Here is a 25,507-nt window from a genome sequence, read left to right on the forward strand (position 1 = left end):
CTTGCCAAAAAGAAGTAGTCAACACAACCTGTCTGGATAGCAGCAGAACTCACAGCCAAAAGAGTGGAAAGGGAGGAAGAAGGACTGGTGGGTTTATTTTCTTTGTGCTTTGCTGTTGTTGTTTGTTTGATCCTGTAATCTAAGAGGAAGAGTTGGAAGTTGAGCTTTCAATTTATAAGATCGTGGTTTTCTTTCCTTTATCAGTTTCATTACAGTAAAAATTAGTGTTCTGCTTGTCCTGATTAATTGGCAAAATGTTGTACCACAGCAGCACGAAACTCTCATGTTGCTTTGCTATTTCCTTTTTAATTACTGTCACCAATTCATTGGCAAGAGTAATCTTATTGCTCAGGGCTGGAGACACCTCCCCTTTCCATTGCTATACAGCCCCAGGGCTTGTAAAATGCACTTTTGGCAGTAAGGTGAAATAAAGAGAACTTCATTTATTTTCTGCCCTTCTTTTGTGCCAGCACAAGAGCTTATGAGGCCACAGTCTAGCCTGGGTGTCTGGTATGGTCCAAGTTAAAAACAACCCTGCTTCCAACTCTGCTCACTCAGAAGTTGTTTTTCACCCAGAACATTTCAGGGCACTGCTTTGCCAAACAGCAGTGACAGAACAAGGGAGAGGGTGACCAGGGGTGGGGGTGACAAGCACCCCACAAGGTCAGGTAGGTGGCCAAATCAGAGCATCAGGGCTGGCAGCTGAGAGTTTGCAGCAAGCAAACACCGTGACATGCAAGACATCTGCTGCAAAAACTGGGAGAGAAATGATTTGGAAACATGTGCTCTTTCTAAAGCTTTTATTTTTTAATAGAGAAAACCTTTCAGGCCCCTTTTTAATTCATAATAAAGAGCAGGTTGAAAAGAAGGAGTGGGCAAATGAAGACAGCGAGTCTTGCTAACTTCCTTTAAAGTTGGAAGGTCACCTTTAAAAATGAATGAATGCAGCATTTGGAGGAAGCTCCAAGGCAGCAGGCCTGGGGTTCAGCACTAGAATAGGAGGCAGAACAAAGATGAAAAGAAGAATCCAGTTGGGATCTAGGAATAGCTGCAGAGCTGCAAATCCCTGTGGTGGACTTGGGTGGAGGCGGTGTTTAAGGGAGCTTCTCTGCCCGCTCTCGGAAAGCTGCGGTTGTGCGTGGTGATGTGCTGGGGAAAGTTAAATTTGGAGCTGGATAGCCAGCTGGACTGCACAGGGGCACATGGACGGGTGCTAGCACTGTGGGAGTAAGCTGGGATCTGGGATAAAATTAAAGCACTGCCTGCCCATTTGCATTCAGGGATGCTGGGTAACTCTACTGTTGTCTTTCCTGGTTTGGCTGTGTCCCTGCTGACTTTTCCCCTTTCCTGGGCCTCTTCAGGGAATAGGAAAAGGGTGATCACAATATGAATCCTGGTGATGACTTGCTGGTTCCCAGTGCCAGCCCTTCCCACCTGGACACAGCCTGGGAGCTGCCTGGTGGGAGCAGGACACAAGGAGAGGAGTGGGGGCTGCAGCGAGTGACCCTGGCGTTGGTCTCAGCTGTGTTTGCCTTGAGCAGAAGTTCCCTGTGCCAGGGGAACAGTTCTTAGGATTCACCTAAGAACTGAACACATTTCATATTTAAGCAATTGCCTGTCTTTCCCTCTGAGCCAAGATGCAGGGGCATCAGACACGTGCTATCTATTGCTTATTAAGTGGTTTAACAAGCCCAGCTAATTACAATGTACTCAAGGATTTTGTAGCTTATGAAAGCAGTCCCTGTTTGTTTGTGTCAGTGCTTTAATACATTAATACACCAATTAAACCTCGGGAGGTGTGCGTGCTCACACAGCTTAACATACGGGCAGGAACGCTGATGGTTTTCCTGTCAGCTGGGGCTTCTCTGGCTGTTACAGCTCCAGCTCTGAAGGGATGCTTGTGGTTTTGCACTCAGCCTTGTCACTGGAGGGACATGCATCCCCTACATAAAAAACATTGTTCTCCCTCCCCAGAAATATGTTGTTTTACAAGACTCAGGCAGACATGGGCACTCTGTCATTAAGGTTTCCTTCTCTCAGAAAGGCCTGGGAGAGTTTCTCGGTCTTTCTTTCCTTCTCACTGCTGATGGCACAGGCAATTTGTGCCTGAAAGTGTTGTCTTCTCTGCCTCAATTAGTCCCGCGGGGTCAGCAGTGGGAGCTGCTGTCTGTGACACATGCATTTGTTTGCAAAGGGCTCGGCACATTCATTAAGCCACACGGTAATGAGCAATAATCAGTACACAAGGTGCCCAGCATGAGCCAGTGCAGGGATGGGGTTGGAGCAGGCAGTGAGGGTCAGAGGTAAAAGCCTCCTCAGTGCACTCACAGCTCAATGAAAAGAAAGCAATCGTGGGGGGAGGAGAAGGAGAAATGACAGATTAAAGGAAATTGAGCAACCATAATAAATACACTTGAAATTGAAGTGATTATTTTCCCTGCAGAGTTGAAGTGCTGAGGAGGGTCTGCAGAAAGGGCAGCCACACAAAACCAGTGGCCTTTTGGAGACCAGGCTTACAGGGAATGCAAAATGAGTGGAAGAAAGCTGGCCACGCTTTAATGAAGGTCTTTCAGACACAGTTGGGAAGGCTGCCCTAAACATTCATTCTAGTAAAAATAAAGATAATAAAAGGCAGGATGACGGGACTGACACACACCAGGCTGGCTAAGCAAGAGACTGAGACCATAACGGGGCACTGCTGAAGTATCACAATGAAAGGAGAGGGGAGGAAGAAGAATGCAGGAGGAAACAAAGGGATGGGAAGCAGCAGCCATAGAGATGCTGAGGGTGGATTTCAGGCAGGAAAGTCCTTTTGCACATAAGCATCTCAGAGACAACAAAACTGGCCTCACATCAAGGAGGGGTTTGGGGTTTTGAGGAAAACAGTGAGCTGGTTCAGAGGGTATGGAGGAAAAAGTGTTTATCTTGAGAGTGATATATGGAGAACTTACACTGATGACAGAAGAAAAGCCAGCCCGAATCAGTGATAAGAGAAGGATTATTAAATAATTTTCATCTGCCAAAATTGCATCCAGCTTTATGGAGATGAAGAGTTCATGTCAGTGAGCAGCTGTTCAAGGGCACAGGACCAGGTGAGAATCCTCTACAGATGGAGAGCACATCCTGAGGGCATGCACACCACTTGCCAAGCTCTTTGCTGACATTTTAATTTGCTTGTTTAAAATTGGGCAGATGGATGAGAGTTGGAAAGTGGTGGATATGATGGGGACAGGAAACAGAGCAGTGTGTTTGCTCTGGGAAATTCTTGGGAATCTGCTTAAACTTTAAAGGATGTTGTGGGAGAACACCTGGAAAACAACGCTCTGTGAAGGCCAAAGTGACACGGCTTGAAGTAGTGGGAGGTCAGGGAAATTCAGTGGATATAGTACACTGAGATGTTCCACAAGGACCAGCATCTGAAATTAATGACTAGGGGTAAAAGCATTGACAAATGCACTGACAAAACAAGAGCCTGTGTAGAAATCTGCCCTAAGAGCAAGAGACAGAAAAGAGTTGCTGCTAAAAGTGTTTCTAATTGGAAAGAGGTTGAAAGTGATGTGTCCTGGAAGTCACTCTTAATCACCTGTGTTTTTCTTGATGTCTGCTAATGATCTGGAAGAAAATGCTGAAGGCAGGAACCAGAGTCCTGCTGTAGCATCACGAACTGAAGGATTTTTCACCTGTGATGACTATGGCCAAGGTCCCAAACACACCCAGAGCCTCTCCTGATTTGGGATGTGTTTGAGAGAGGAATCCCTAGAGAGAGAAGAGAAGCAGAGAGAAAGAAACCGCAATTTATGCCACAGAGAAACAGCACTATCCATTAAGAAAGGATAAATGAAGCAAACTGGGCAGCATAGGAATTTTTTGTTTGTTGAACTCCTTCCAGAAACGAAGATGTGATTTTTAACAGCTCGGTAATTATTCATCCCTTCTTTTTTTTTTTTTTTTCCTTCACTCTCTACAATTCCAATTTCTAGTCTGGAGACTTCAGATGACTTGATGTGAGCTCTGTTTGCAGGAGAATTGCAGCCTTGCTGTGTAAATGCAAGAGGTCTGAGTGAAGTTTTGAACTCTGGGTGCTCATATGCACTCAGATATTGATCTGGGTAGGTTTTCCTACTACCTGCTTGAAAAATCTCTGCCCTGGGAAAAGGTTAAGAGACTTGATTTAAACTCTGATTGATAAAGAAAAGACTTCAAGGTGACCTTTTCAATACAAGCTGAATTTGGGGTCACTTTCCAAACTCAGACTGCAATAAGGAAACAGGATTTGTAGGGAGATTGATGGATTGGATTAGTGTACACTGGCCTCTCATTTTGCCGTGTTACCATCCCAATATCTGATGCTGGCCCTCCAATTAAGGCAGTTCAGGAAAACAACTTCTATTGTCTTGTTCAAGGTATTTTTGGATTAAATGAGACCTGTCCTAGGCTAGTGAGGAGAAACAGCTCAAAGTACTGAATATCTTTCCACCATTTTAGCTGTCTCAGTGCTCTGCAGCATCACTCACATATATTCATCTACAAACCACTGTTGCCAGCTTTGGGAGGTTCTTTTTATGCCTCTGCATCCTCAGGTAATTGCAAAGCAATATTACCCTTTCCCACCTTCCTCAGGAATCTTGCTGATTTTGGTCCTTTCCACTAGCAGCGTGTTCTTGCTGTAAAACTTCAGAACACACATTTAAATTTAAGCTGTTAAGCCCTATATAAAATATAAAAAGTATATATACATAATATCTTGGTTTTGTAGCTGAAGATCCTCATAGGTTGCCTTCCCCATGTGCCTTGAATACCAACTCAACAATCATCCAGTCTTCAAACAGAGTTCAGTTAAAGCTGAACATGCACCTTTTCACCATCTGCAATTAATCATGTCTTCTGAGGCTACCAGCACTGCAGAATGTTTTCTTAAGTCTCACCAGGGCCTTTGAGAAGAATTAACGGGGTATATTTCCTCTGGTGCAGACACTGATGCTTGGCCACAGGAGAAAACTGCAGGATTCTTTTTTTCCCCCCCTCTTGCACGCATTGAAATTTGTGCTGGATTTTGTGAAAATTCACCCCAACCATCTGGCTCATAACGGTGTGAGATGTTGCTGAAGGATGACAGACAGACAAACGGACAGATATAGATTGTTTTATCACCCCGTGTTCTCCCCATGCTGGGAGTGCCAGAGACAAAAACCAAAGATGGATTCTCACTTATAACCACGATGAGGGCAGGAGGCAGCAGGGATGCAGCGAAGCAGTGCCATCAGGGAAGGATGCTCTAACAAGAACATGGGGTTCCTGAAACAGTGCTGACCTCCTGGTGATGAGGGATTTTCAAAGCCTAACCCAAGGAGAGCTCTTTCCGCTTCACCTGTCACTCCTCAAAGAGGTTTGTTTCTGCCAAGGAGAGGAAGGTGGTGCTGGCTGGACAGTGCCTCGGAAACAAGTTGGATCCCACCGTGGAACAGCTCTGGAGTCAATGCATGGCTGAGTCGCTGCCTTTTAGGGATCCCCTTCTGCAGGATGGACCCAGGGTGCTGCTGGGCTCCTTTTTTCTCATCTAGCCCTGCCCTGCTGTTACCCCCCTGCTTTTTTTTTTTTTTTCCTACAAGGAGGGGAACCTTGGAGGAAAAGTTGATTTCTCTTGGTGTGCAGCCTCAAGGAGCACCAGCACAAAATTCGTTCCTACTTGTGACTCAGGCACAGGCCAAAGGAGCACAATCATGCACAGACCTGGAGGGTTAAATGAGAACCAGCTGCTCTCCCCATCCGATTAGTAATTTCTTTGTGTGATCCTCCTCCTCTTTATCCCTCTCTGCATAATTTGCTGCCTCTTAACAATAGCCTAAATCACCCAAACCACAGTAATTTTAGAGCCCAGCAGGCAGAGCTGTCTCACATTACTCCTCCTTCAGGGGTTTCCTTCTGCAGGAGGAGTTGGTGAGATGGAAAGAGGGATGTGCAGACAGAACAAGCAGGGAGAAAGCCAAGGAAACCTCAGGCAGGAACAAAGAGCAAGGTCCATTTGGGGTGTTGGGAAAACATGAATCTGAGGGAACACCTCATCAAGCCATAGACATAAGAACACCTCCTGTGTCAGTCCTGTGAGAAAGGGAGCCGAGGAGGTGGGTAGGAAGGAGAGAGATGGAAATTGGGCAAATTAGAGAGAGACTTTCTAACGAAATCATAACTTGAGCCTGAGATCTGTCTTTCAACAGCTCATGTTTTTGTTCCATGTGGCCTCACTTCTGGAATTTTCTTATTCCATGGGTTTGGCTGCATTAGCCACTAGTTTAATGACCAGCAAGCAAAGTTAGTGCGAAAATAAGTGGGCATGGGGCAAGAAATGATGTTACTACCTGGAGTCCACAGGAAAAAAAAAAAAAAAAAGGAAAAAGAAAAGCGGATGATGCTCTGTTTTTTTTCCAAATTGTCCTTTTCCTTTTTGATGATGATGAGGATGGCAACAATCAGAAGCACTTCCAACCTGCCTGGAGCTCTAGCTGGAAAATGCAGAACATGAGGCCCTTTCACCAAATTTTCTGCTTTGAGGTGGCCCAGGAATTCTTTCCCAACAGATTTTTCTGAAAGTCTTTATGCACTTCCACATCTGGAGGAAACTGCACTTTGTCTAAAAATACTTCTCCACTTTGCACCCAACTTTGGGGCCAGTTCTTACTCTGGACTTTGCAAAGGGGATCACAGTTTTAGTACAGCATCTGAACCCCTTCCAAACCATACCTCTTTCTTTAGTGCCACCTTTGTAATTGTCACGTATTTTCCAGAACATATTCAATATATCTAGGGTTTTTAAGCAATGATGTTGCAGGCTCGATCCTTCAAACTGTGAATCAGGGCAGTGACTGAATGACACTGAAACAGTAGTATCAAAACCCCCTAAATACTCAAAATTACAAGGAAAAGCTTAATGCTGTGACCTGAACCCTGTGCTGCAATATTTGCATGGGTGTGCAAGCAGGCTGCAGCATGGCACTGAGGCTGATGGCTGGGATGGGGATAACAGCAGCAGGATCTGGCTGGTGAGGCCAAAGAGGGCAGTGATTGACCATGGGATGTCTGTTGGTCAGAGACACATCCTGCTGTGGGGGTCAACACTGCCTGGGCTGAGCTCTGCTGGTACCTGTTGGAGGGAGCAGTGGTGGTGCCTGGCACACTTTGTGTCTGCTTGGGGTGAGGGGGATTGCAGTCTAATCGAGGCTGTCGCAAGGATGAGGGAGATTTTCAGTGCTGCTCCCAAATGAAGGAGCGTGAGGAAGAGCCAGTGCAGGGATGAGGTTGGGAGTAAGGCTCATGTGGCACAAGCCAGTTAACCCAGCCCTGTGTGGCATCCTCCTGCTGGGACACTGCAGGGGTGCCAGAGGACAGCAAAGGCAAAAGCTGGGGCTGAGCTCACTGCGACCAAACTCCTTCCTACAAAGGACCCAGGAACTCATTTCTGGCCCTGCAGCAGCTCAGCCATGGAGGGGCTGCTGCCTGCACCAGGCGCTGGAGTCTGCTCCCATCTCTGCAGTGGAGCACTGGCTGGGGAAATGTGAGGCTCGCCGCTGCTGAAAGCAGGTTCTGCCGGGCTCCTGGCCCCGCTGGAGCAGGCAGTCAGCTCCCAGGCTGGGGCAGTCCATAGCCCTGAGCCCCTGCGACTCGGGGGTGGAAGGTAAGTCTCTGTGTTCCTGCTGGGAGATACACTCCAAGCTGCGAGGCTGCTGCTGAGACCCGGTCACTTCCCACTTTCTTGTGATTATCCATCGCGGCAATAGGATGCTGTTAAGTGTCTGATTACCATGTTGTTAAAGCCTTAAGCCTGAAATCTGACTATCACGTTGTCCCTCGAGGGGCAGCCAATCCCCCTCCAACCCTCCACCAGTAATCCTTCCTTTCCTTTGGAAAAATAGTAAAGCAGAAAGACAAGTGGTATCTGTCTGCAGCAGCACTTTCCAGTCAAGTGAAAACTAGCTGGAAAATCAAATCAGCCGGTAAGTTCCTGCAAAACACAACTCTATCTCCTTAAAATCTCCCCTTTTGAAGGGATGAACTGAACAGCAATAGCTGCTGATGTAAAACAAACCATTATACCTCCTATCTCCTCTCCAAGCCCCGCTCTCGGCAGATGCATGAGTCTGAGGGAGGCAGATGCTCTCTGAAGACTATTTTCCTCTGTTAAATAAATTCACTTTCAAATAATGTGTAATTAAATGTGTGGTATTGAATTAATGTTTTATTCTGAGTGCTTTGGCAGCAGGGGACCTAGGGGCCTGGCGGGTGGAAAGAAAACATGCTCACCAGAAAAACTCCCTTCTCCTCTCCCTTTCCCTTTTCCTCCCACCCTGCCAAGAATCCCAGTCCCTGTTTCCAAGAGCTGCTGGAGTGTATCAGTGAGCTGGTGAGGACGATGCTTTGTGTAAGATCCCTTTTGTGACACGTTGTCATGGGGTTCTTGGGCATTTCACCCAGTGCAAACACCTCTGCAGCCCACTCCTTTCCCTCCTCTACCCACGTCTTGATGGCCTTAGTCTTTATCCTTAGAAGATCCCAGCTGTCTGCTAATGCTTGTGTACAAAAGGCAGAGCCTAAGCGTCCCCTCAGGATGTGAAGTTGGTGCTAGATGTCAAAGGAGACAGAAGCTGCTGAAGCTGGAAAGGCAATTTATCCTTCCAGCCCACTGTCAGCCAGAAATTATTTGAGAAGGTGCAGACAGTGTTGGGAATAATTGGATGGTTTTTAAGCCTTTTGCCTGGAATGTTAGTAAGGTTTTGGTCCCATCAGCAGTGTTTTGTGCTCCCCTGGGAGCCAGCTGAGGAGGAGTCGGTGCATGCAGAGACATTGGCAAGTACAGGGTGAACCTGCCCCCAGGCTTTGTAGAGGTTACAACAGCGAGGGGGACCAGAGTGACTGTCTTAAACCCGAGGGGATCTTGACATGTGTCTTGAGCACAAGCAGGTTGGACAGAGGCAGAAACTGGGTTGAGGCACAACTGGGAACCCGTTTACAGCTGCCTGCTCCCTAACCCCAACCCCGGCGGCCACAGCGAGCTTCGGGAACATTGGGTTTCTTTTGGTAAGTCTTCAAGGTCCCCATACTAAAGGACATTTTAACCTTTGACAACAGCTCAGGTGAAGAGATTTACCTTGTTGGATCAAGGAAAGGTCCTGTTGATTTGAACTCTTGCTTGAGTAATTCCAGAAAGTCATAAATCTGCAGGAAGACGAGGAGGTGGATGCTGACTCAAAGGCAAGAGCCCACTGCTGTGCAAGGCATGGCTGTGCTGGGGGATTTTTATTTGCTGCTGTGGTCATTGTCAGGCTGGGGCTGAGGCTCAGGATCCTTCCTCTTGTTTTAACTTCCTTTGTCTGGATCTCCCCAGAGCGACTGTTGGTTCTGCAGGACTGTGCAGTGTTGTGCATCCCAGCTGAGGCTGCTCAGCACCCAGTAACTGTGGGACACTTTGTACTGCTCTCTCCATAAAATAATTGCTAAGCAGTTTGTACTCAAATGTATGGGACTGAAATGGATGAGAAGGGCTTGAAGTCGTGCTTTGTTTTTATAAGAATGTCAGGTGGTTTAAGGTGAGAGAGAAGTTTTTGCTTTAACAGTGATTGTGGAACGGTGCCGAATGCATTCTAACTTTATTATTTTTCAGATTTTTTTCCATGAAGAAAGTGAGAGTTTGCTTTGGTTTGGGTTTAAACTTTGCAGGTGTGTCACACCAGGTGGTTTTCAAGGTGTTTTGGTGAGGGAGCCTGGCTGGCTCTGGAGTTGCTTCTGATGAGTCGGTTTAAGGGGTGTTTGTGCTTTGCCTTTCTATCAGCTCTTTTACACACACAACACACACACACACACACAAACTCCCTTTCCATTTCCCTTCAGCTCCAAGAGCACTGTATATGTGCATTTTTGTTGTCAGTGGCTTCTCTATGGCTGCTTTTGGAGCTGGTGCTGCAGCTCAGAGGGTGCTAATCCAGTCACTCCATGCTGCAAATCACACCCCTCTGTGGAGCTTGAGGGCTGTTCTGCAGAATCTCTTCCTCGAATCAGGGCTGGCTGGAGTCAGCTGGAAGCTGAAAGGCAGCACTTTGGGTCAGGGCTTCCTCTCCATCTGCTATTGCAGCAGCAAAAGCCAGAGGAGCTGGTCATGTCCTGATTGCCAGACGTGTGCTCAGAAATGGTGGATGTCAGGTATTTCCAAAGCATCAGAGATCTGGCATGCAGAGGTTGCTCCTCTCCTGTTTTCCTGAGCTCTATTGCACTGAACTTTAGCTCCTGGTGTAGATTGATATAACTGGATAATTTTTTTAGCCAAGATTGTCCAGCTAAATGCGTCAAGGCCTCTTATTTTTTACCAAGGTCCATTTAGCAGCATGCAGTGCGTTAGCTCTGGGTCTGCTGGGTCAGCTGAGCAATAAAGCCTCCTTCCCACCTGGGATCTGCACTCATGCCTTGTGCTGCTCCCAAGGAATGAAGCGGATGGTAAGAAAATGAAAAGAACTGCAGAAACATAAACCAGCTTTCTCTTAAGGTCTTTATGAAGGAGTACAATCGTTCTGAGCTGAGGGCTGTGGTTGCTCCACCAAGTTCCCAAAGATTCAGATATGCTTTACACAAATCTCTGTGATTTGTGTCAGAACTGCTTGGTGCTTATAATCACGACTTTTTGAGTCCAAGTCCTTGAAGAGTGCCTTACAGAGGAACTTGGCAAAGAACCAGTGTCTGGGCACTGTGCCGAGCTGTTGGAACGTGTACCTGGGCCCTTTCCCAGAGGTGGCTCATGTCAGAGCTGGGAGAGAAGCCACCAGAAGTGAAGGGCTACCTACTTGGAGTCCAGGCAGAGATAAGAAACAGCCTGTTTATGTCTCCATTTTTTAAAATGATGTGGGACTGATTCTCCCTTTGTTTACCTGTACTTCACAGCAGTCCGTGATTGAAATCAATATCCTCCATTGACTTTGATGGATTTGCACTGGGGAGGAGGGACACTCCAGCCCTGTGCAGCCTGCCTATGCATTATCTTCTCTCTCTACGAGACAAATCTGTGAGAGAATGCCTTGCCAGCCCTCCAGTGGCAGGGCTTTTTGATCTGGTCCTGCCCGATGCATGCGCTCTGCTCTGATCAGGTACATTGGGTAACTCTTCAGCACATTTGGTTCCCATCCAGGTTGTGATTGACTGCCTGACATGAAAGGCTCTCTGCCTGGTACTTACCCGTTGTGGTGACAAGATTTTCGGTGTAAATTGTAAGCTTTGTTTATTTGGTTTTAATTGTGGCGGAGCAGCGGAGCTGTGCAGCATTTATTCTCAAGAGTTATTTCAGCAGTGCCGAGGAAGAAATGAATGAATCACATTGACTAAGTGAGAACTTTGCTACCTTTTTGTGGACAACTTATGTAGACAGAAAAGAGACAATTCTTTGGCATAAATTAGTTGTTACGGCAAATGACTCAGCCACTGCTGAAAAATGTCATTGTTGTTATCATTTATAAAGCGCTGTTGATGCAAATGAGGCTTTAGAAGCTTATGAAAATCAAGGCCATATCTACAAAGAGCCCAGGATCAGACCCAAATCAGGATACCCTAGAAACAGATCTAAAATAAGTCAGTTTTAAAACAGGGCTCGAACAGCAAGAGGGGCAAAAAATAGAGAAGAAGAAAAAGAGAGAAGAAATGCCATGATGTGAAAAAAGCAAAGGGAGGGAGGAGCTGGTGATGGAGAGGTGCAGGAAAGGACCTACCTTTAGGGAAAAGCAGGGTCACATGTGAGGCGGAAAAGAAAAATTTATAGAAAATTGATTTTTGTCATCCCAAGACAGGTCTTTTCTAGGCTAGAAGAGGAATCTTCTGATAAAGAGGGCAACTAAAGGGAAAATGCCTATAATTTTGCTCTATTCCATCAGCAAGCTGCATGTTTGCGAATTAATAGTCCAGGGTCAGTAAACCCACTAGAAATACAACAAGACAGACTGCTCACTATTTGGGAATTTGAAAGAGGGAGATGTCAGGAATTAATTGAAATTAATTAATGTAACAATTGAAATTGGCCTGATGTAAATGATCCAGCATAAGTAGTTTTGCATTTTGCTCTAACCTAAGTACTGGCACTGCTCATGGTTTACTCTGTTTGGAGTTTTATTTGTCCATTTTCCTCTCACTGTAGTCCAATCTGTGTCCAATCATGTGCATGCAGGTTTCAAGAGTATTAGCAAACCATGGTTTTAAAGATGGTGGTTGTGATGGGAATTTGAAATGCAGAATTTACAGTGTCACTGAACTCATCTCTTCTTTGTCTGATGCCCAGGACTGATTTAGAAATGAGACAGTAATTGGAAAATTAGATTCGTGAAATGTACTTGCACAACTGCCCAATATCCGCTCATGTGATTGAAAAGTGGTGGTTATTCAAAACAAGGTGTTTTCATTGCACACAGTCTGTTACCAGCTCCATATGCTCTATGGGATTTGGAGGTTGAGTCGGGGTCTTTTTGCCTTGACCTTGCTGTAAGATAGAGAGACTCTGTAATATGAGAGTAAAAGATGGGAGAAGAGTCATCAAATCAGTGATGTAAGTGGAAAAGTTCTGGCTTTCCCTGGCTCTATCACAAGATCCAGTGCAGAAGTGACTCATTGGGACATGGTAGATTGATGAATGAGAAAAGCAGAATGAATCTTGTTCCTTCTTCTTCCCCTGTATCCCATGGCTGTGGTGGGTTCACAAGTTTAGCAAACTAGAGTGTTTGTGTCTAGCAGAGGGACAGACATGACCAAGGACACGTGGGAGTGGTGATGGGGGGGGAAGAAGTTTCTGGTTTCAGACAGCCACTTTTCTGACTAAGTTCACTTTAAGCACAGATCAGGTGAGCTGTCCTGCAAAAGGTTCAGAGGTGGTTAGGAAAGATCCCTTTGCACATCCAAAGCTGCCACCCTTCTGCCTTGGCTCTTCCAGAGAAAGGGAAACTTTTTGCTTTGGAGGCCATGTGTAAAAGTGGGTGCAGCATCCCAGGCTTACTCTTGCTAATGCTCTAATTTACCCACATGTTACCATCATGAAGCTAAAGCCCTGGGCCATTTCCAACCAGCTGCAGGTCAGGTGCTTTCTGATGTGGTTAATGGGCTATTCAGGACAACAGTGAAGGCAAAAGCTTGACACACCTTCTTTGTGTGTTAAATCTTGATGGACAAGAAGGAAGGTGGGGAATCTGCCTAACATTCCTTCTGTGTCATGCAGAAACATAGTGATCCCAAAAGGAAGACTGGCAGATGTTTCATTGTAAAGTGGAATTACTTCAGTGTCAGGAACTCACATCCTTCCTGCAGGTACAGCATGGCTTTGAATGAGTTTGCATCATGCTGTCAATTCTGCTTATTTTCCTGTCAGGTCTTGCTGTGGCTTCTGCAGAGGCTCTTCTTATGAATTGTCTTGTTGTCTTGTTTTTATAAGTTAATGGTACAAGGGGAGGCAAAAAATAAAAAGAGTGGTACTTAGGGAGAGGCAGTTTGCATACACCTTGTCTACAGGGCTGACTGCAACACAGCCGAGACAGATTAGCACAGCACTGCCTGCCTAAAACAAATAAACACCAGCTGTTTATCAGACAGGGCTCGGCTTCCTCCAGGAGGAGGTAAACAGATTTATGCAGATGAACCTCTGAGGTGTCCTTGCAGCACAGCATCTTTCATGGCTATTTGGCCTTCCTCGTGAGTTACAGCCAGGATGGGCAAGCTCAGAGGTGCAAGGTGAGCACAATAACACCACCGGCCACACCGTGCCATGGGGGTTTGTCACTGCTTTGTGGTTAAAGCCCATATTTTATAGTGGGTTAGAATTAATCATAGTGCTGATCTCACCATGAAGGGAAGAGTTTGATCTAAACTTCACTATTGTAGGCCTCTAGCATGTGGAAAAGCAATTTATTATAACTCAGTTATTATTCCATTTGTGCCTAAAATACTATGAAGCGAAATTTATGGCTATTTGAGTTTGAGAGAAATTGTGATCAGCAAATGTACTTTTCTGATTCCACATTAAGATTGTCCGATTGCTGTCAAACTACTTAACTTCAAGACCCTTTTATTTTTATAACCACCCACATTTACTTTAAATCCAGAAGTGTTATACGAGTACACTACTGCAAAAGGATTGCTTCTCCCTCAATTTGACTCTGTCTGCCACAATACCACATTTAATTCTTCGTATAAATTTTCCCTGAAACTTCTCAGGTGACTCTAACAACTCACTGTAAAATGTGGTCTCGAAGACAGATGGGATGTTATTTTAATAATGTAGACATAATTACACTGTTTGGATGCCAGCTCTCAGAAATGTCTGATCATTTATTAAGATGTTGTTGGGAGGAAAAATTTGGAGCTGAAATTTTTGGGCAAGACCCTGGAGAGTTTAGAAAGAGAGATTTGCCTCAGTTCTCATGGTGTTACTCATCAGAAGTGTAAAAACTCTGAAATAGTATTGCTGGTTTTTCTGAGACTATTTCTTTTTTGACTTCATCTTGCACCAAACAGGACAATCTGATTGCAATTGCTATATTTGTGAGTTTTAAAAATGTCCTTGGGCTCCCCTTACTACAAGATCATTCCTCACAGCTTTCTTGATTGCTGCTATTCGGGAGACCAAGAATGCAAATATGTGTTTTGTCAATACAGTAAGACCAAGGTAATGTAGTGATGAGTGCTATAGAAATGCTTGCCAAGACAAAGAGGATAAACCCCTTTTCCGCTACTCTATTAAGTAAATTGGTGCTGTTTGAGCTTTTCTTATTTTAGGACTTTCCTCACCCAAGTGCATCACTTTACATTTCAACACGTTATATCTCAGATTTCTCAAGGTACTCCTTAAACACTCAGCTAAACCAGGTGGAGAAGGCAAACTCCACATGTGATTTGTTCTCCCTGGCTGTCACTGCAGGTTTAAAACCAAAGTCATTTTTGATGTGCCTACCAACCTGTGCTTTAATGTAACTAATAATATTAATATCTGTAAGAAACAGTTTTCAGTCTATTGAACAATTAAGAAAGGTTAATGGGAATTCCCAGAGAGGTGTCTTTCATTACAAGGCCCATTGCTTGTGCGATCTCGCAGCATCCTTCTTCCCAAGCAAGCCCAGGGCCCAGAGATGGCAGCTCCATAAACCTGCCTCTGAGCTCCTAATTAAAAAGCTTAATTGCATGAAAGCCATTAGGATGCTTGTCTTGTATTGGACTTTTGATGCATTAAGTGGTGCCTATATTGTTGTGGGGCACGTGACCCCTCAGGTTGATACAGGTGCCTGCTCGGGCGCCTGGGTGGCAGGAGCTGGTGGCAGATTTTGACCAGTGTCGGTGATATGTCCCTGCAGCCAGTCTGAAACCCAGAGTTAGCCACTTCCACCTCCTTGATCCACAGTGCCCCAAGGGAAATGCACGTAATCTAAGGGGTGCATACCTTTACAGCTCCTGTGGCACAAGGAAGAGATGGGAAAGGCTCAACTGTGGTCCAGTTTACGAGCAAACAGATTCAGGGTTATGAACGTCCCAGGGTGATGTCCCATGTAACACCTCTGCTTGAGGAGACCTCTCATACATCAGCTTTTGCTCACTGAGCACTGGAGAAGAGTGCACAGCTCTCCACCGGCCTGCCATGACCATCAGGCTGAAGCTGGGAGTGGTCTGTGCTGCCACAGCTCTCAAGGGAGATGGAAATCTCCACTGAAGGACAGTTTATAGAGATGAAGTTTTGGATGCTGTGCCTCCAGAAAATGCTGTGGTGGCTGTGCATCTCTAACTGGTTCCACAGTTCATTCCAGGCATTAAAAAACCCACTTTTTGTATTGCTGAGGAGTTGTAGGGGTGCTGTGATGCCAGAAAGGTGCTTAGAGGTTTGGCAGCTGTGCCTTAGTGTTGTCCTCAGAAGAAAGGAAATTCTCCCAGCCACCAGTGACATTTAATCATGACACAGGGTCAGTGGATATCCCATAGTCACTTACCTGCCCCTGTAGGTGCCTGGTATCTGGACAGATTTAGCCCTTAAGAATGAACTGCTAGCTGAGCAAACCAATTTTCATTGGCCTCTGTACCTCTGATAAATTAAAAGCTACTACTCTTTTGATTCTTCCTGAATCCTTGGTTGATATTCTCTGTCAGTCCTCGCTGTCAGTGGAAAGGATCGTTGAAACTGATGGGTTCAGTTCATCTGTTGTGCCAGTGATGGTATCCTGGGATGACCTTCTTTCTGAGGGAACAATCCTGTGGGGGAAGGCTGCCGGGACAGGGTCCTGCTGCGGGGCAGTACTCGGCACTGCTGGCCAGGTCCTGCTCATGCCCTAAGGAACATGGGGGTCACTGGTCCTCTTCCTCCTGGGAATGCTTTGACTGGCCAAGCTTCAGCATCAAAAATCTGTCGTGTTTGAGTTTAATCCCAGTTGAAATGCAAAACTCAACAGGACCTTCTAATCTCACCTGGCCTTTCATCGGAAGGATATGACCTTTGCTACACCTCACAGGAGATGGATTATTTCCAGGATCATTCCAAAGAGATTCGTGTCTTTGTAGCAGAATTTGCCCAGAAGGTTCCTCTCCCTGAGGACAAGCTTGCCATGAGCTTGTCATGAGAACTGATAAACCTCAAATACTTTCGTCGCAGATGTTTTGCATGAGACTAACTCTATCCCAGAGATGGCTGCATTCTGTGGGTGGGTAAAAAGATCCCCATAGATATTTTTGTGAAGCGATTTCTGTTCCCTTGCAGCTTGCAAGAAAATTGAATTAGTTGTTTTCCATTCCCTGAATTAACCCTGATTCATTCTTTCCTCAACCCTCTCCCTCTTCCTCCCCTCCCTCCAACAGATGTCCAGCATATTAAGAGGAGAGACATCGTTTTGAAGAGGGAGCTGGGAGAAGGTGCCTTTGGGAAGGTGTTCTTGGCCGAGTGTTACAACCTCAGCCCCACCAACGACAAAATGCTGGTGGCAGTGAAGGTAAATCCCAAGGGCAAATGGCAGAGAGCAGGGCAGGGGCTGGTCAGTGAAGCAGTGAGCCTGTGTGGGAAAGGGAAGCAGGGGAGGGTTGGGGGCCATGGGTGGAGGTTTATCTGATGCTGGAGATTGTGGTAAATCCACTTAGTCACACAAAGTTTCAGTGTTTTGCTTCAAGGTTGTCTGTTCTCACCAACGCCAAAGCCTCCCTTCCTGCTGACACAGCCAGCAGACAGACAGGGAGGAGAGGCTGGTCTGGAAGCTGTGAACTCCCATGCAGCTGCAGCAGCGCCGTGTGGATCCACCTCCCTCCACCAGGCACTGGGGCCCTGCTCCGTCTGGATTTTATCTTTTTGTGTAACATGCAGAAGCTGAAACATAAAAAGGCCTCAGCAAAAATGAGCAATGAAAGCTAAGCACAATGAGCCAATTTTCTGGGATCAATTTGCTGCAAGATGGGCAAAGCAACTCGGCTCGGCTCCACTCTGCTCCTGCTTGCCTAGCCACAGGTCGCTCCTGTTTTGAGTATTTTAAGCCAACACGAGTTCAGCTTGGCTTGTGCTGTGCTGCTTGCATCCTTGTGGTATTCCTCGTGGGAGCTGTGCCCCATCAGTGTGGCTCTGGGCAGAGGAGAACGCTCAGTGCAGATCTGTGCTCTCCTCTCAAGTGGCACCAGTTGGCAGAGATGCAGTTTAATCCCTTGGATTTAACCGATGCCTCCTAAGTCCTTGGAACAAGGTCTGCGTTTGAACCGATGCTCTACAGGGAGAAAGGTTCCAGCACTCTCTCCAGAATGCTGGAGGCATTCAGCTACTTGTGGCTTGTTCTAATCACTGGCAGCTCAAGCCCCTTTTTTTTTTTTTGCTCAGATGTCCCCTTTTGCTCTGGCAGTCTAGTGCAAGATTGCACCTTTCACCTCTGAGACTGGTTAAAGCCAAGGACGCAAAGACACCCACAGGATTAATTGTTTGATTATAGGGCTGGTACCTGCCCTATCAGTGTCAGCCATCCCCCAGCAAGCCTGGCTCCGGAGTCTCTTCTGAGTTTCATTTGCACGTAGGCAGAAACAGCATCTGAACTTGTTTCTGGTAATTGCTACTATGAGCGTACATCTCCAGAGTGCCTTTCATCCTCCAAGATCATACAGCTCCAGCTCTGGAGCAGGGCCCTGGAATCTGGCTTCTTGCCAGCTCTGGGAGTGGCAGGGAAAAAAATCCCTCTAATTTGGGCCACATTATAAGTCTGAGGGGAAAAAAAAAAGAAAAAAAAACAGGAATAGAGGCTTTACATATTAAGTTGAGATTTGGCTGCAATTCCTGAAGATCTCTTGTCCCCAGCTGAGACTGAGAACTACCTCCCCAGTCACTGCAGCTCAGGGCAGCAGCAGGACACGCTGGTTAAGGGCAACTGAGTCCACAGCCCAGAGCCTGCCTCTGCCCTGCTCTCAGGGACTCTCCCAGGGCTGAAGGAATGGCTGTGTTACTTGCTCACTTAAATGAACTCAGATTTTTAGCAGATCTAAAGGTTGCAGCCCCGCAGATAAGCTGAGTTTTGATGTGAAGGCATGGACAAGCTTCCTGTTTTATTCAGCTTGCTTCTAAAAGCATCCTAAGAAATGCACAAACACTATATCCAGCAGAGTGTTAAGGTGACAAAGTCAAGTACTAGAAATGCTGGAGTGGCTGTATTCAGGGCACGTCCTCTGAGCACCTATTTTTCATTTCTCTGTGGCTGCTCCATTGTGGTGATCACTCCTGTGCTGGAACCTCCCTAGGGGTGAGTGTACCCCTTTTCACAGCCTCCCAGCAAGTTACTGGGGTTGTGTCATCCCCTTTTGCAGAGGGCAGATGCAGAAGCAGGAAAACTGAGCTGAAGAGATCTGCTTTAGGTGGAGGATGGAGTTACCAACCTCTCTTTGCAGCCCCGTGGACAGCAGGTACCTGCCTCAGAGTGAGCCCTGCTGCAGCAATAAACACATGATGCTTGTGGAGACCTGGCCCTGATGCTGCATACGAGGGGATTTTCCAGATAATATTGAAATGACTGGCACTTCATGACGACAGCTGCAACCTGCAGATGCTCAGGGACTTGCCAGAAGTTATGGAGGCACAAAAAAATATACCCCAAGCCTTCCTGGGAGAGGCATTCCACTTGTTTTACTGAGACATCCCTTCTCTTTCTTTGGTCCTGGTCTTCTTTCTCTCTTCTATCCCTTCCAGCTCCTGTTGCCCTCATTTCTAAATGCTTGGCTGTGCAACATTAGTAATGGGGAGGGAGTTAATTACTGTTTTTGGTGTGTGATATCAACAAACTTGCAATCTTAACACCTTATACAAATGGTTGTGTGTGAAGGAGAGGAAACCTAAACTCACTGCAGCTTGAAATATTATGTGCAACTACAGGAAAAAGGGGGAGAAAAGAGTGACGGGGAAGGGACTATTTCACTGCAGAAAAATAGGGTGGCATCAACATTATGAAGATATTAAATGACTAAAAGTAATTGGGTTCCTGAGATAAGGATGGATGCTTTGCCATCTGCACCATGTAACTAAAATTCATCTAAATACCTCTAGTCAAGCTAACCCAAAGGGCAAAGAATTAAAATAGATTTATGCCATGTGAGTAGCAGTCTGGGGGCAGAACCAGATGAGGCAGTGTCCTAAGGCCAGGGAAAAGCCTCACAGCAGATCTGCTCCAAGGGGAAAAGCACCTTTTCTGGAGAAGTCTCTGCAGGCAGCAGCTCCAAGGGCCAGCCCAGGTGCAGTAACAGAGTGCTGGGCCCTGTCCTCCAGGCAAAGCTCTCTGATGTTTAACATCCCTTTTTGCACATAAATTGTAGCCTGCAGCTGCTCAGGCCACTCTGCTGTCTGCATGGGGAGATTCAAGGCACGCGGAAAGGGGGCAGGTATATTTGTGTGTAGGTAAGGGGAGCTTACCCCCACAAGGGAGTGTCCCCCACCTCTAAAGGGGAACTGGTGCACATCAGACCAACACAGGATAAGTGGAACAAGTTTCCTTGAGTGCTTTTCAGCTCTTGTTAGGCTGCCCAGTTAAAGCCAGAACTGGTCCTAAATAGTCCTGGCATGTGGAGGATGTGGAGAATATGACTGAGAACCAGCAACTCAGAACCAGCCTCTTCATTTTCTTAATTGTTTGCAAAGACTGTGCTGATTCTTGTGGCCATTTCATCTTGTCAAATGGTCTGGACTTAAACTCTTTCATCAAGCTCTCTCCCTTGATACCCTGAGACGACAACAAGCTGCTTTCAAACTATGCTTTCTCCAATGCAACTGCACAATAATGCACAGACAAGCCAGAACCCAGCCCTGGAGAATCCTCCCTTAGCATCAGCTGCAGCCACAGCAACATCTTCATGGCAACTCTGCAATGTCAGGCTGGTCCACACCACCTGCAAGCTGCCTTGCAATGGCAAAGTGGCATTCTCAAATTGTGGAAGATGAGATATTCTCAATAAGGATACTGATTTCAGCATCAGTCTGCCAGGGGAGCTGCTATAAACAGCGGGGAATAAAAACATGATTTTAAAAATTATGAGAAAAGACTTGACAGTGTCCTTCTTCAGAGGCAGTTTGAAAAATCCACACAATAACTGCACAGCCAGGCAAATCCATCTTCTGAATTAAGGCAGTGTAGTCAGCTATTTCAAAATAAAAGACAGATAGCAAGGACTGTCTGGCTCAGGAATTTAATAATAATGAGATATGAAGCCATTCACCCCTAGGTCACCAGTATAAATTCTGCCCAAGCTGGGAATAATTGGAAGCTATTACCCTCTGAGGCATGTTTGCTGCTGCCTAGGAAATGAGTTGGGGAACCCACTGGGACAGCAACTACAGGAATGAAACACTAATGTGATGCCACCAGCCCTCCCAGTACAACTGGGCCAGTGGTTCCTCTCCCTTCCCTTCCTCATCAGCTCCTCTGAGATGCTGTGACCCCTTTATTCTGGCTTTTTCCCCACCTGAGCCCACTCTGTGCATGTTTGCATCCCTTATTCCAGGCTCTGAAGGACCCCACGTTGGCAGCCCGCAAGGATTTCCAGCGGGAGGCAGAGCTGCTCACCAACCTGCAGCACGAGCACATCGTCAAGTTTTACGGCGTGTGCGGTGACGGCGACCCGCTCATCATGGTCTTCGAGTACATGAAGCACGGTGACCTCAACAAGTTCCTGAGGTATGTGGGAATGAGGGCACAGGAGGTGCTGTGGGGCTGTCCCACAGCTTTGGTGGAACTTGTTCTAGCTCAGTGGTGCACCGATGGCATCATTATTCAGTGGGCTGAGTAGTGAGAGATTGTTGTTCCAAGGGCAGCTTGGAGGAGATGATGGTCCTCACCAGATTTAGGGCTTTATTAGCCCTATCCTGACATTTCCTCTTAGATGGTCTCAGGAGCTGTGGAAACCAGGGTTTTCTTCTCCCACTTCAGCAAGTTGGAAGCTGCAGGAAGCGTGGCTGTGATCCTTCTCTGTCCTGTGGGGATGGAAGGACATGAAGACACAGCTGTCAGAAGCTCTGAGTCCTGTACACCCCCCAAAGCCACGTCCTGCTGAAGCAGGAAGGCCACTTGCCATCACCCCCTCAGTCACTGAGCTCCTGCTTCAACAGCACAAGAACCAAAATATTCCTTGGAGAAGTTTGTTGGTGTCCTTGATCTGGTTTGTATCCTGGGCATTTACTGGTCACTGGTTCTCATTCCTGCATTCAGAAAGGACCTGAGAAATGCTGGAGGAGTCTCAGGCAGTGCCTGTGGGGTCCACCCCTGATCCCTGGTCCCTAACCTGTGGCACCAGGCTACTCATGAAGTCAGGCAAGGCCTGAAGAAGTGCTGTAATTACCTTCCCTGTCTCTAGAGAGATGCAAATTGCCAGAGCCCCCAGTGCCCCCCATCATCATTCAACTGTTTCATCAGCCTGAGGCAGATAATTTGTGTGCTCTGTATCCACCAGCAGCAAGGGCCAGGGAGCAGCTGTGGGAGGATGTTTATGGTGCTCTTTTGCCACAAAACAGAAATTCCACTCTGAAACCTGCATGCAAGTGGAGTGGTACTTACTTCTTGAAATAATTAGTAGTTTTATTTCCCAATATTTAGAAAATTGGACCCTTGATATTTTCCTGTTTTGACTGCTAAGAGTGAATATGATTGCAGGAGGAACAAGAATCTCGTGCATGGCAGGTGTAGATCTGAGGTTGAGATACACTCAGTGAGTATTTTTGTACCAACACAGTTTCTGCCATCAGCATGAAACCATGAGCTGAGCTGAAAGGGTGTTTTAGCCCAGACTGGTGATGCAGTGTTAAGGACAGTGCCTCAGCCTCGTGACCGAAGGCAGACAGTCTGAAAAAGAGAGTGAGAGATGCTGTTCTTCAAGTGCTTCACAAAGAAAGACTCAAAATTGACCCATCCTTTTTCCTGGCACAACCAGCAACTTTATTCCTTTAGAGGAGTCAGATATTAGAGCTGAGGAACAACTTCTCTCACTGCTCTAGTTGACCTCCCAAAGAGTATAGTGCAAAACAGGCTCTTTCAGAAAGGTGTCTTGTGCCCACTGCCAATGCCTGATGGAATTGCTTCAGCCAGCAGTGTGTTCCTAAGGCTGATACCCCTCACTCCCTTGTCCCAACCCTTTCTTAGGACATGTCTGAGAAACACTCATGCCCGAAGAAATTAATCTCCAGTCTCACTGGAAAAGAAAACTCATTGTATTATCTTTGGCCTTTATGAAGGAAAAGAAACTTTCCCAGGTGTGCGGTCCCTGGGATTGCAGCTTCTCATCTTCCAGCTGTGTTTAGCTGCCAGCTTCTCCTTCCTGTGCAGCCTTTCCCTGCGTGCTGGAATGTGGTAGGCAGGGAAAACCCTTTGTGTCCCAAAGGAAGATGACTTTGGGGACTATGGGAGCTTAGACCCTACAAACAAGCACCCTAAATGACCAAGGGGTCATATGGAAAGAGAGTTTGGGCTTAGGTAAGGTGTCTGCTGGAGGGGAGTGGGGGCTCCAAGGGGGTCAGGGAGGGTTGGTGAGGCAGAGCTGCTTGGAATCCGTCAGCAAGCAGCAGATTTTATTGTGGAATAATTCGCCCAGCCCACAGCAGGAGACAGTGACTCCCAGACTGGAGGCCAGGAACACTGGCAGTCTGTAAGAGACACTCAGATGGACTTTTCCTAGTTTAACTGCAGAAATTGGAAAAGCAGTAAAATGGAAGAGGCTCACTTTAGACCCAGTTTCCTAGAGAAAAGCACAATAAATAAATTCGCCTCAGTGCTGTTAGACCTTTGCGTGTTTCCCAGAGAACAGAGAGCTTTAGTGGCCTGAAACATTAGCTGGTGTGGCAAGGGGGAGCAGCAGGATCAGCACGTACCAGCTGGGCTAGCGGTGGCATGTGCTGGGATGGCTCCTCATGCCTCCCGGGGCCACCACGCTGGTGGTGCCACAACAGACCCTGCTGTCTCCACCAGGGCAGGCTGCAGTGGTGGTGTCTTGCCTCCAAAAATACTGATAGAAAAGGTCTTGGCATGGAGAAATACTGGCACGGCCTTCAGGGAGCATCCCTAGGGATGGTGTGCACAGGAGTCTGCCCACAGGCTGGGTGGGGGGCAAGGCTGGATGTTCCTGGCACAATCCCCCCTACAGCCTGGGGGTCTGCAGTGACCACATCCCCCTCTGCTCACTAGGGATGTCCATTGCTTCCCCCTTTTCCTTTGGTCACTGGTTTTCCAGCTTTGGTTTCCTGTCTGGGTCAGCAGCCATTGTGAAGCAGGGATAACAGCACGTTGCCATTGCAGACCCTCTCTGCAGTCTGCAGTAAGTTGTTGCCATTTGCTGTTAGCTCAGACAGGCAATAGGCTTGGCTGGAAAAGTTACAGAGTTCTGTGTTCACCTTCCCGTGAAGCAGCACCACAGCCAGACTATCTTGGGACAGAAGAGGAATTTCAGATGAGGAAGCCACAATGGTGATTTTTTTTTTCCCCAAAGCCTCCATCAATTCATAATGGAGAAAAATTCCAAATGTTCTTTAACAGGGAATCCACCCAATTTTATGGCCTCTCTGTTTAAACTGCTTTCCCCAAGAAAAGATGGGCATACCCTTCTCATATTCTCTATACCCTTCTTTACATAATTAAATGTACTAATATCCTTGCTGTTCATCTCACAAATGTGCTGATTCTTCTTTCTTCTGGATTATAACCATTTGGGATGGAGAAAGGGAGAGAGAGACTTGTGCATACTATATAGCACACACCAAGAATCATCTCAAAGAGGACGGTATGAAAGCCTCAGAGGATTTGCTGTGCCGTGTGTTAGTCACAAGCAGGAAGGTCACAGCAACATCTCTTGCATTTCTCTAAATATGAGGGCTTTTGTTATTCCACCTTCACACAGGTTACCACAGGGCGAGCTCTGCCAGGGGAAGAAGCATCACAGAGGGAGCACGACAGAAAATCTTGGCACACAACGAGGAAGGGGATAAAAAAGGGACAGGACAGGAATGAAACTGACCTAAAGTCCTGCATTTACAATGTGCTTGGTTCAGCAAAATATTTCCTTTTGTTTTCTCTGCACCTGCTGACATCCAGGGCTAAACTTTGCACCTGTGCTCGTGCTGTCACACTTCACAGTACCTTTGTTAGTTCCGGGATAGCTCAGGACACAAAAGGGATTTTACAGGGATGAAGCTGCTAGTGTTTCCTCTGAAACATTTTCTGTGATCTCTGGCTGTATTGATATCGATCAGGGGGTGGTTTGTTGGTGATATGGAGAGAAGAGAGGAGGCTGCTTGGGATTGATAAAGAGATTAGGTAGAAGAAATATGGCAGCTCTGGAAGAAAAGGGGATGATATCTCTGCCTTTGGGGCATTTTCAGTGGTATAAGAATTAAACGGAGCAAATGTAAATATGTGGAGGCTTAGTAGTTTTGCAGAGGTCTTGCCAGAGAAGAGTGTCCAGGCTGCCTCAAGCCAGTGGTCCCTCTGTCCTGGCAATCTGTCTCCATCTGTGGCCCTAAGAGGCTGTGTGCAGTAGACAGGGCCGGATAAGGATGTATGGCACCCACTCACCCAGCAAATGTTCCCTCAACCTCCTGTTTTCTCAAGCCTTTCTCCCTTCCCTTCCACTGGAGCTGTGTGTCCGTCCTCACAGTGCAGAGCTGGGGGCTGGTCCCCATCCAGCAAGAACAGTGACTCTGTGGACTCCTGTCTCCTGGTCATTTCTGAGACCCAACTCTGTCCTTTTTGTTTCTTCCTCCCTACAGGGCACACGGCCCAGATGCTATGATCCTCGTGGATGGGCAGCCTCGACAAGCCAAAGGGGAGCTAGGGCTATCCCAGATGCTCCACATCGCTAGCCAGATCGCCTCTGGAATGGTGTACCTTGCCTCCCAGCACTTTGTCCATAGAGACCTGGCCACCAGGAACTGCTTGGTGGGAGCCAACCTGCTGGTGAAGATTGGAGACTTTGGGATGTCAAGAGATGTCTACAGCACTGATTACTACAGGGTAAGGCAGCTGCAGTGGCAATCTGATGC

General features: G+C 46.8%; 1 protein-coding gene across 3 annotated transcripts in view; it reads left to right on the forward strand.

Moving 5' to 3' along the window:
- The window catches only part of NTRK3 (neurotrophic receptor tyrosine kinase 3), a 219,078-nt gene that overhangs the window by 148,524 nt on the left and 45,047 nt on the right, over positions 1–25,507 (forward strand). For all 3 annotated transcript variants that reach the window (XM_032122343.1, XM_032122344.1, XM_032122345.1), the window contains 3 exons: positions 16,840–16,970; positions 20,989–21,161; positions 25,235–25,478. In XM_032122343.1, coding sequence (XP_031978234.1) covers positions 16,840–16,970; positions 20,989–21,161; positions 25,235–25,478 — 548 coding nt within the window. The remainder of the gene's footprint in view (positions 1–16,839; positions 16,971–20,988; positions 21,162–25,234; positions 25,479–25,507) is intronic.

The sequence above is a fragment of the Corvus moneduloides genome, chromosome 13 (genome assembly GCF_009650955.1).
Source record: "Corvus moneduloides isolate bCorMon1 chromosome 13, bCorMon1.pri, whole genome shotgun sequence".
NCBI lineage: Eukaryota > Metazoa > Chordata > Aves > Passeriformes > Corvidae > Corvus > Corvus moneduloides.